At 51.1% G+C, this 10,343-nt stretch overlaps 1 protein-coding gene across 2 annotated transcripts in view; it reads left to right on the top strand.

Moving 5' to 3' along the window:
* LOC122543124 (fibroblast growth factor receptor 1-like) overlaps positions 1–9,851 on the top strand; it is a 141,544-nt gene extending 131,693 nt beyond the window's left edge. For both annotated transcript variants that reach the window (XM_043681460.1, XM_043681461.1), the window contains exons 15-18: positions 2,016–2,086; positions 3,152–3,289; positions 5,409–5,514; positions 7,025–9,851. In XM_043681460.1, coding sequence (XP_043537395.1) covers positions 2,016–2,086; positions 3,152–3,289; positions 5,409–5,514; positions 7,025–7,201 — 492 coding nt within the window. In that variant the 3' untranslated portion in view covers positions 7,202–9,851. The remainder of the gene's footprint in view (positions 1–2,015; positions 2,087–3,151; positions 3,290–5,408; positions 5,515–7,024) is intronic.
* Positions 9,852–10,343: the final 492 nt, after the last annotated feature.

Raw genomic sequence — 10,343 nt, 5'->3', positions numbered from 1 at the left:
CATGAGGGGCATGGATAGGGTAAATAGGCAAAGTCTTTTCCCTGGGGTGGGGGAGCCCAGAACTAGAGGGCATAGGTTTAGCTTGAGAGGGGAAAGATATAAAAGAGACCTAAGGGGCAACTCTTTCACGCAGAGGGTGGTACGTGTATAGAATGAACTGCCAGAGAAAGTGGTGGAGGCTGGTACAACTGCAAAAATTTAAAAGGCATCTGGATGGGTATATGAATGGGAAGGGTTTGGAGGGATATGTGCCGGGTGCTGGCAGGTGGGACTAGATTGGGTTGGGATATCTGGTCGGCATGGATGGGTTGGACCGAGGAGTCTGTTTCTGTGCTGTAGAGTTGCAGTTAACTGAAAGCTCAGGGTTGTTTTTGCGAGCAGTTGACATTGCTGACTGTACCTTGATGGCCAGGCTTTGTGGAGTCAGGAGGTGAGTTAGCTGCTGCAGGATTCTTCCCCACTGTGTTTATTCAGCATGTGTCGTTGAGTTGATCAGGTAGCAAGGCCAAGCAGAGGCCCTGAGACGGTCATCTGGTGAGTGGTCACTGGGGGGGTGGGGGTGGATGACAGGATTGTTATTTTTCCAGCAGTTCAGTCCAGCAGGGTGTGGAGCAGGGACTAGGGCACACCCAAAACTAGTCTTCACCTTTTGACTATATGTGCGTTGGGGAAGAGCAGAGGTGCAGAGTCTTTCTCCATGACCTGGGAGAGACGTTCCTGAAAGCCTGGAGCTTGGCTGTCGGTCATGAGGGTGGCGCAGATGGTTGGAAGGTCCATGAAAGCTGGTGGCTTCCACCCAAGATTGGCCAGTGAAGCCATTGAGGTTTGAGCAACCATTTTGTCGGTAGTTTGTGAAAGGCAGGTGAATAAATCGTTAAGGACAAACACACTAAAAGGAGTGAGAGAAACTGATTGCTCTTTCTGAGGGCTGGTGTAAACTAGATGGGATGAGTGGCCTCTTGCATCATCATCATCATCATAGAGGAAGACTGGGACATGCCTCAGCTCATCATGCCTGCTTTACGGAGAGTTCCACTTTGCAATCCTAATTGTTTGGGTCTGGAAGACCACACAGCACAAGAGGAGGTCTCTCGAGGATGTTGGAGCAATCCTCAGCCAAGCCCAGATCCCGGCTGTCTCCTCAGGTACCCAGTGGAATCTCTCCTCAGGGTTGGAGTTGGCTATGTTCAGTCACGACCTGTCTGCCACGTTCGAATTCCCCACTTTCGGTTTGCTGTCCATCAAATCCTGAACCCATCCTCGTTGACCATCCCCTGGACAGTGTCTCGCTGCAGATTGGCTTCCACATGCTTAACCACTTTACTCAAGTCGCAATTCAATCAATGCATGGGTGATTTTTTTTATTGGCTTCTAACTTTGGCACAATGTGTAAATGAAAGCAGGTCTCTTTTACACCCCACCCAAATCCTTTCTCAAGTTTGACAACTTCCATCAGGTCACTGGCTTTGCGCAGGAAAAGGGCCCCCAGTCTGTTCAACCTGTCCTGATAAGTGGGTCCCAGTTTGGCATTTCTAAATCCAGCTTCTCCAATGACAATGTCTCCTTTTGACATGACGGACTCCAGATCTCTGCTCAGGACGCCAAGGGGGACATGAGCAAGATTCGATTGACACGTAACATGACCCAAAAGCATTGCGCTTGCCTCTGGTGCGACCTGAAGACCTGGCCTCAATCCTAGGGTGAAATCATTGATCATGCACCATGTGCCCAATACAGTCAGAATCTTGCACACACCCCTCCCCAGGCTCTGTTGTCCCACCATCCGTGCTGAACAGATGGAAACACTGGGCACCCATGGCGGTGTTAGCCTGCTGTCAAACAGGGACATGATGCTGGGAGCTCGTGTCTCACCCGCTGCTCGCACAGGGTTGGCCTTTTGTTGAGATGTATGCTGTTGGGAGAGTGTCTTGTGTTCTTACTCGGTTGTGTTCACATGTTGAAGGTCTCACTGCGTTTCTTCACACCTTGTTTAATCCTGCTCACTGGTTTTTCAGGGCCGGCTGCCTGTCAAATGGATGGCCCCCGAAGCTTTGTTTGATCGGTTTTACACACATCAGAGTGACGTGTAAGTACCGCCAAAGGGATGAACTACCCTGACCCTGCCAGGTGGATGAAATAACAACATTACCAGAAGCTTCCGTAATCTTCCAATCCCTCCCTTCACAGGAACATGATTGCACCCCCGTTGACCCTGACTTGGGCAATTGACAAGGCTGAGCAAGAGTAGGGTTAAAGGAGTTAATATCTTTTATCATTGAAGCAGGCCATTCAGCCCATCAACCCTCTGACAACCCCCCCCCCCCCCCCCCATCCCTGCATGTCCCATGGTTAACCCACCTAGCCTGCACATCGCTGGACATTCTGGGCAATTTCCCATGACCAGTCCACCTCGACCTGCACATCTTTGGATTGTGAGAGGAAACCGGAACACCCGGAGGAAGCTCACTCAAACACGGGGAGAATGCGCAAACTCCACACAGGCAGTCAGCTGAGGCTGGAATCGAACCTGGGACCCTGGTGCTGTGAGGCAGCAGTGCCAACCACTCAGCCACCGTGCTGTCCTAAGGAGGATCTGAAAGGAGTTGTGGGGCAAGGGGAAAGGGGGTAGGTTTTGGCATTGAACATAGGGGGGGGGGTGAAGGGTTGGTTGAGAGAAGCTCCAGGCTCCAGGCCAAACCAGTGGAGCTCGTGAACAGCAGGAGTCAGGCCTGTGGCCTGTTGTTCCTGACTTGCCAAGTGGCTGGTATCTCCCAGAGTGGGGCAAGGGAGAGTTTGAGATGCAGCCTCATGTCTGCCTCCTGAGCCACTGGTAACAGGAGAGAGACTGCAATGAGTGCCCAGCCTATTGCCAGAGCGGAGAATGGTCCAAAGGGGTGCAATTTTGCCAACTGCCTGATTGTCGTTGAGGGCCCAACAGCCCGTTTTGCACATGTGTGTCTGTGTGGGTGTGGGTCTGTGTATGTGTGTGTGTCTGTATGTGATTCTGTGTGTGTGTCTGTTGCATCTGTGTGTGTGTGAGTGAGAGTGTGTGTGGGTGAGTGCCCTAATATGTTGTGAATCACTGCCCTCTGCAGGGTCTCTGTGAGTTGGTGCTCTGACCAGAAGCTGTTGTTCCTCTTCCCCCCCTCAGCTGGTCCTTTGGTGTGCTGCTCTGGGAGATCTTCACACTGGGCGGCTCACCGTACCCTGGCATTCCTGTCGAGGAGCTCTTTAAGCTGCTGAAGGAGGGACACAGGATGGACAAGCCCTCCAACTGCACCAATGAGCTGTGAGTAAAGAGGACACACTGGGGTGTGGCTGGGGTATGCTACAGAGGGAGCTGGAGATGGAAGCAGTCACCTCCATCCCACCACTTTGGTAATGTCCGAAGGACTCGGCTGGAGGGGACAGCAAGTGTAAACCTAACGTGGTGTTCTCCCACCGAGACATGGGCACTGAGACTAACATGGCATTCCAACTTTTTCACACAGAGGGTGGTACGTGTATGGAATGAGCTGCCAGAGGATGTGGTGGAGGCTGGTACAATTGCAACATTTAAGAGGCATTTGGATGGGTATATGAATAGGAAGGGTTTGGAGGGAGATGGGCCGGGTGCTGGCAGGTGGGACTAGATTAATTCAAAATATTTGGTCTGCATGGATGAATTGGACCGAAGTGTCTGTTTCTGTGCTGAACAGCTGTATGACTCTCGGACAAGTGGATAAGGTGGTATAGAAGGTGTATAATGGGCTCACCTTCATCCATCAGGGCATTGAGGGTAAAATTGGGAAGTTGTGTTGCAGCTGTATAAGACTTCAGTTAGGCCGTGTTTGGCATATTGCATACAGCTCTGGGTCACCACACTACCGGAAGGTTCTGGATGCTTTGGAGAGGGTTTTAAAATGGGTGTTGCCTAGATTGAAGTGTATTAGCAATATGGAGTGGTTGGCTAAGCTTGGGTTGTTTTTGCGAGTGTATTGGAGGTTAAAGGGCGACCTGATAGGAGTGCTTTTGATACAGCAAGTCCCACCTCCACCAGAGGAATATAATAACATCTCTGAGCAGATCGATTAGAAAATACCCACAAAATCAGGGCACACCTGGCCAGGACGGAGAGTCCAAGTCTTTTTCCCTGGGATGGAAATGTCAAATAGCCAGGGGGCAGAGGTTTAACGTGAGAGAGGGAAAGCTTCAAAGAGGTGTGTGAGCAAAGGTTTTGACACAGAGGGTACTAAGTACCTGGAACATGCTGCCAGGGGGAGGGAGGGGGGTGGTTGGAAAGCAGATATGATGACAACATTTAAGCAGCATTTGGACAGGCTCCTGAGCAGGCAGAGAGTAAAGGGATACAGACCATGTGCTGGCAGATGGGATTAGTTTAGAATGACATCATTGTCGGTACAGACATGGTGGGCCGAAGGGTCTGTTCCTGTGCTGTACTGTTCTGTGTTCACTGAGGAAAGTTCCAGTTGAACAGTAAGCTGTTTCTCTCCCGCAGTTAGCAAGCACCAGGTTTTCACAGGACGAGCCCTGCTTGGGGAGTGGTGGGAAGGTGGGGTGGGCAGCGCCCTTGTAGTAAACCGCACACCGTGCCCCTGGCCAGACCCAACCAGCCAGCTGCCAGGCTCCATCTAGTGATCCGGGACCCCCTGTATGACCGATCTGTCCCATAGATGAGGTGCACCAGGCAGGCAGCTGATCACATTGCAGAGATCGATTTGAAATGGTCCTCCGTGCTTCAGAGAGACAAAGCTGGGAGGTTGGGGTGTACTGAGTATTGTGCAGGTGAATAGTGGTTGGAAAGAGGAGGGGCAGCTGACGGTGACATCCCGGGAGCTGCTTTATGTTTGTGACCAAAGACAGTGTCTGACCCATCAGCCTGTTCTGCTGTTTACTGAGGTCCCCTGGCTCTGTTTGTTCTGATCTGAGATCCACACCGCCTGTGCAGAGACCTGAGGCAGGGGGCCTTATCAAACTGGACCCCATTCTTCACCAGCTCGATTCCATGACATCACATCACCTAAGTGCTTTGAAATGTTGGTTGTTTTATTCACTGAAGCCAATGAGACACTTGTCTCCTGTCCCCTTCTGTTCTCACTCTGCCCCTTCCTCAAGTCAAGTTCTGAAGCACTCACCAAAGGAAATCTCCAGGGTGTTTGCAGTGTTTTGCTTTGGGGAATTAAGGGAATCTTGCTGAGGTGCTGCCTGTGTGGAGGAAGCCCTCTTTTTGACCATCACCTCCAGAATACTGACCTGTGACTGAACTGAACTCTCTTTTCACTGGCTGCAGTGTTGAGGCTTTGGTAGTCACTCCAAACCAGATGAGTGAAGTGGACCTGTGTGGCAGTGGGATCTTGCTTTGTAGGGTGGGGTTGACTGGACTGAATGTGCTTCCTCTTCCTGCCCAGATACATGACAATGAGAGACTGCTGGCATGTAATGCCTTCCCAAAGACCCACCTTCAAGCAGCTGGTCGAAGACCTGGACAGGATTCTGGCAATGACTTCCAACCAGGTGAGGCATGGGTTTTGGCTGGGGAGAACTGAGAGCATGTGTGAGAGACATTTGGCCTGTACCAGCCCAACCCTCTGCCTGTCCAACACTGATAGACAGGGGAACTGAGGTGGAACAGCAGCCCCAGTCTATTGATGAGCACGGGGTGACAATCAGCCGTGTTGGTGGGCATGGGGTGACAGTCGGCCATGTTGGTGAGCGCGGGGTGACAGTCGGCCATGTTGGTGAGCATGGGGTAACAGTCGGCCATGTTGGTGAGCATGGGGTAACAGTCGGCCATGTTGGTGAGCGTGGGGTGACAGTCAGCCATGTTGGTGAGCACGGGGTGACAGTCGGCCATGTTGGTGAGCACGCGGTGACAGTCAGCCATGTTGGTGAGCACGGGATGTCAGTCGGCCATGTTGGTGAGCACGCGGTGACAGTCAGCCATGTTGGTGAGCACGGGATGTCAGTCGGCCATGTTGGTGAGCACGGGGTGACAGTCGGCCATGTTGGTGAGCACGGGATGACAGTCGGCCATGTTGGTGAGCACGGGGTGACATTCGGCCATGTTGGTGAGCACGGGGTGACAGTCGGCCATGTTGGTGAGCACGGGGGTGACAGTCGGCCATGTTGGTAAGCACGGGATGTCAGTCGGCCATGTTGGTGAGCACGGGGTGACAACGGGATGTCAGTCGGCCATGTTGGTGAGCACGGGGTGACAGTCGGCCATGTTGGTGAGCACGGGGTGACAGTCGGCCATGTTGGTGAGCACAGGGTGACAGTCGGCCATGTTGGTGAGCACGGGGTGACAGTAACTTTCCACTGGCCCAGAGCTCTCACTCACATGAGTCATCCACACTGGCCAGGTCAGACACTGGCGATGGCCATAGTGGTTTTACATGTGGAGGGGGGGGATTATCCTCCTGAGGAATGGCTTCAACCTGACACTGCCTTACCCTCACTCAGCAGATTCCCAAAGCTTCTAGAAGCATCTGTTTCCATGCCAGAGGATGGAGCCCACAACAGCAGATAATTTTGGGCTTTGAACTGACTCGCATGTTGTCAGCCATTGTCCCCTCTGGCCTACCGGGGGGACAGCTGTCAGAAAGGAAAGGCCCAAATTCAGAAATAGCTGCCGGGCGTATTCTGAGGCGGGGAGAACTGAAATTGCCTGTTTTTAAATGCTACTGTGTGGACATAATCCAAACATACGATCACACTGGGCGAAAGAAACAATAATATTTGGCTTTGGGAAGGGAATGGTGAAAGGCAAGTTTTCAGCTGCCTGAGACAGAGTGTTGTAAAGAGCGATCTGAGGAGAGCTGAGAAAGACCATTTACAAAGAGCTCTTGGAATAGCCTGGATGACGTGTGCTTACAGACCCTGCAGAGTTTGGTTAACTTGGCCGAGCTTACAATCAGGCCTCGCACATTTCTGCTGTCTTGGTGGAGCCTCTCAGTTCCTGGCGAGTCACGGTGTTTATTTGGAGATTGAGTTCATTGCTTATTTTGTCTTGTTGGCTTTGCAGGACTACCTGGACCTGTCTGTCTCCTTGGATCAGTACTCACCCAGCTTCCCGGATACGAGAAGTTCCACATGCTCCTCTGGTGAAGATTCAGTCTTCTCTCATGAGCCTCTGCCAGAGGAACCCTGCCTTCCCAAGTATCCGGGGCACAGTAACGGATGCCTCAAGCGGAAACACTGAGACTGTGACATCTTGTTCCAGTCCAGCAGAACTCCTCGAGCTAGCCATCTTACCCACTGAGTCAAACCTGGTTTCTCTGCACAGCCGTGTGTCGTGGCCTGTGGATGTTTGTGCGGTCTTGCCCTCTGAGGCTCCTCCCACCACTGTTGACCAACGTCTGCCAGCTTCCCCTGTTTCGACAAAGCCATGAGCCATTTCCTGAGGTGATCTCAGCCATCCTAAAGCATTCTGGGGGAGGACAGGCAGCAATGGCAGCCTTGAGGAGCTGGACTGTGTTGAGCGCCTTTGCCTGCTGACCCCCCCCCACCACTCCCTCTCCCCCTGGTCTACAGGCCTACAAGAGGCAGCTTCATTCAGACAAATCTGACCAAACTGGTGGACTTGGAGCCAGTGTCGGAGGGATGGTCAACCTCCTGTCACTGGGGAGAAAGGCTCTTCATGGAGTGGAGGACTCGGGGGGACTTTCGACAAGGACATGGAGGGATCTTCCATTGACCCCAATCTCCCCTGCACTGTCTCGCTGTGGACTACACTGAAGTTGCTGCCTGTTTCTCCCTGTGTCTCAGAGCTGGTGTTCTGGTAGGGGACCAACAGACACTAACTGATGCGTGTAAACAGACACTAACTGATGCCATGCCTTTTACACTTGGGAACTTGACTCCAACAGGGTGCAGAATACAGCTCGACTTACTTTGTAAATATAGCCAAATATGTATAAATATAAATATATTTACATGAAATTTTTTTTTTTTGTAAAGAGAAAAGGTGGTCCCCAGGATATGTACCTGTAGGAGTTAACATATAGATAATCTGTTTGTGTCTTGGCTTTGTTGTTAGCTTGGGCTTTCTGCAGTCTGTCAGTAAAAAAGGGGTTCAGAGATGAGGGCATTCTGGTGATGAATTTGGGATTTGCCATAAATAAAGGAAATATATTGGAGCTGGATCTGTTCTATCATGGGGACATAGGATAGCAGAGAGTTGGGTCTGAGTATCAGCCTCTGAATTCACTGGTCGGACGGGATATCATTGTGGACATTGGTGTGTTTTCAATGTTTGGTTTTTCTCTCCCTTGTGGGATATCCCACATGGGAGTTGTGACACCAGCTGAGAAAGTTGGCACTCTGAAACAACAACAACAACAACAACAGGTTTCTGTTGCACCTTTCTGAAAGATACCCCATTGCCAAGACAGGGGTGTTGGGTCATCCTGTCTGTGCAGCCGAATCACTCGGATTTCAATCCCCCCACCCCTCCACTGGGGTCAGGATGTGCCAGTGACAGAGCTAATGCCACACTGCCAACACCAAGAGGGGGTTCCAGTAATCTGCCACATTGAGAAATCTGAGGAAATTGGGTGAAGGCCTATCTGACTGGAACAGCCTGTCGCCCCCCCCCCCATCAGGAGTTTGATGTTCAGTGAAACCCTACTCACCCAATAGTAACCCCTCCCATTGTACAGGGTAGTCGGTATGAAGTTGCTGATGTCAGTGGTTGGGCACGGCGCCATTACAATGAAGATTGCCTCCCCCCACAGCCCACTCATGCTGGTTGGCTCCAACAGCATTGCTTCCTGTGAGCAGTAGAAACCAAGCCCACAGTGCGAAAGCAAGCAGTGTGGGCAAACCAGGATGTGTCGCATGAGCAGCAACAGCACAGACTTTGGTCAATACAAGCACTGTGTGCTGCTCTCTCCCAGCTAGTGGGCACATCAGCAAGCCATGTCAGGTTACTGTAGTCACACTGGTCAGTGGCAGGAGAGAGGACTACTCTCCCACCCTCACTTTCTCCTACTGCTGCCCCTCTGACACCCCCTCAGGAAATGCTGGTTGTGGACAGGTTACAGACCTGTCTGTGAAGCTGCAGTGTCTTGGTAAATGTTCCCACACGAAGCATGTGTCAAGACATGACAGCACACGAGGCCATATTGTCTCTGCACTCGCTCTTGGGAAGAAAGTTTTATTACCCTTACTCCCATGTCTCCTCAACAGACCAACAGCAGCTCCTTTTTGTGAGTGACAATTAAAACCCAGCCTCTTGGGCACAGCCGTATCGACTTGAGTATGAGAATTTTTTTGTTTTTGCTTTTGCCTTTTGGGTATTTTTTATTTTTTGTAACAGTTATTGTAAGTCTGTGACCTGTCGTTCCCCTTAGCTGTGGAGTCTGTTTCTCCCGGTCTGCTCTGCCACCACTTGTTGCGTGTTTGGTTTTCCACTCTGACCCCTCAGCCTCTGGGCACACAGTTGTCCTCATTCCACAGAACGGACGAAAATCCCCCTACCCTGGAGATTCAGTGTCTTTGAGCTGGTAACATTGATTGCAGGTCTCATCAGACTGTTGCCTTTCCTGTGGGTGAGAGTTGCTCTAGCCACTATGTCCTGTTTGTATCCTGTGCTCTCAAAGTAAACCAGTGTGTGCCAGAGACAGCCTTGCAGCTCGCACTCTGGGTGGTCTTTCCCTGCTCTGAGTGAAAAATCACTGAGGGATCACACTTCGAGTTGTGCATGAGTAAACCTGCTTTACCTAATTTATTGTTTTTTTTAAATAAATGATTTTTTTTCCCCTTTATAAATGTTTATGCTGGTTTCAAAGTTGACCTGTAGTTATTCTGATATTTACCATTTTTGTGATTAAATTCCTCATGACATTTCACTTGAGGTTGTGGCCCTTTCCTTTTGTTCCTTTCTGATGTCCCTCTCTGTGAGTTCTGCATATGACCGGGTTTTCTTGTTGTTTTGCAAATTAATGATGGTGCAAGGCCTTTCTGCCCCTGCCCTGGGTCTCTCACTCTGGGCCAACATGTGCAGCTGTCGCCAGGCCTGGGTCCTTCCCAAGAGCTTGAGACCTTGGCCCGACCCCTGCCCTTTAACCTTTGTCCCCTATCCCTTTGGGAGAAGTCCCAGCATTGATGGGATATTGGCCTCTGACTGTGTGGACAGGCCACGGGAGCTCCCTGAATCCAGCTTTTTGGTATTGCCTGATTAATTTAAGGGTCAAGTTACCTAGTGTTTAAATACAGCACAACCTGGACAATTTCCAGGTTTCGACTGATCACTGGCAAGTGATGTGTAGGCGACACAAGTGCCAGGCAATGACCATCTCCAACAAGAAACCAACTAACCATTGCCTCCTTGATGTTCAGGA

The sequence above is a fragment of the Chiloscyllium plagiosum genome, chromosome 42 (genome assembly GCF_004010195.1).
Source record: "Chiloscyllium plagiosum isolate BGI_BamShark_2017 chromosome 42, ASM401019v2, whole genome shotgun sequence".
Lineage (NCBI taxonomy): Eukaryota > Metazoa > Chordata > Chondrichthyes > Orectolobiformes > Hemiscylliidae > Chiloscyllium > Chiloscyllium plagiosum.
This window is presented reverse-complemented; position numbering and strand designations above follow the sequence as displayed.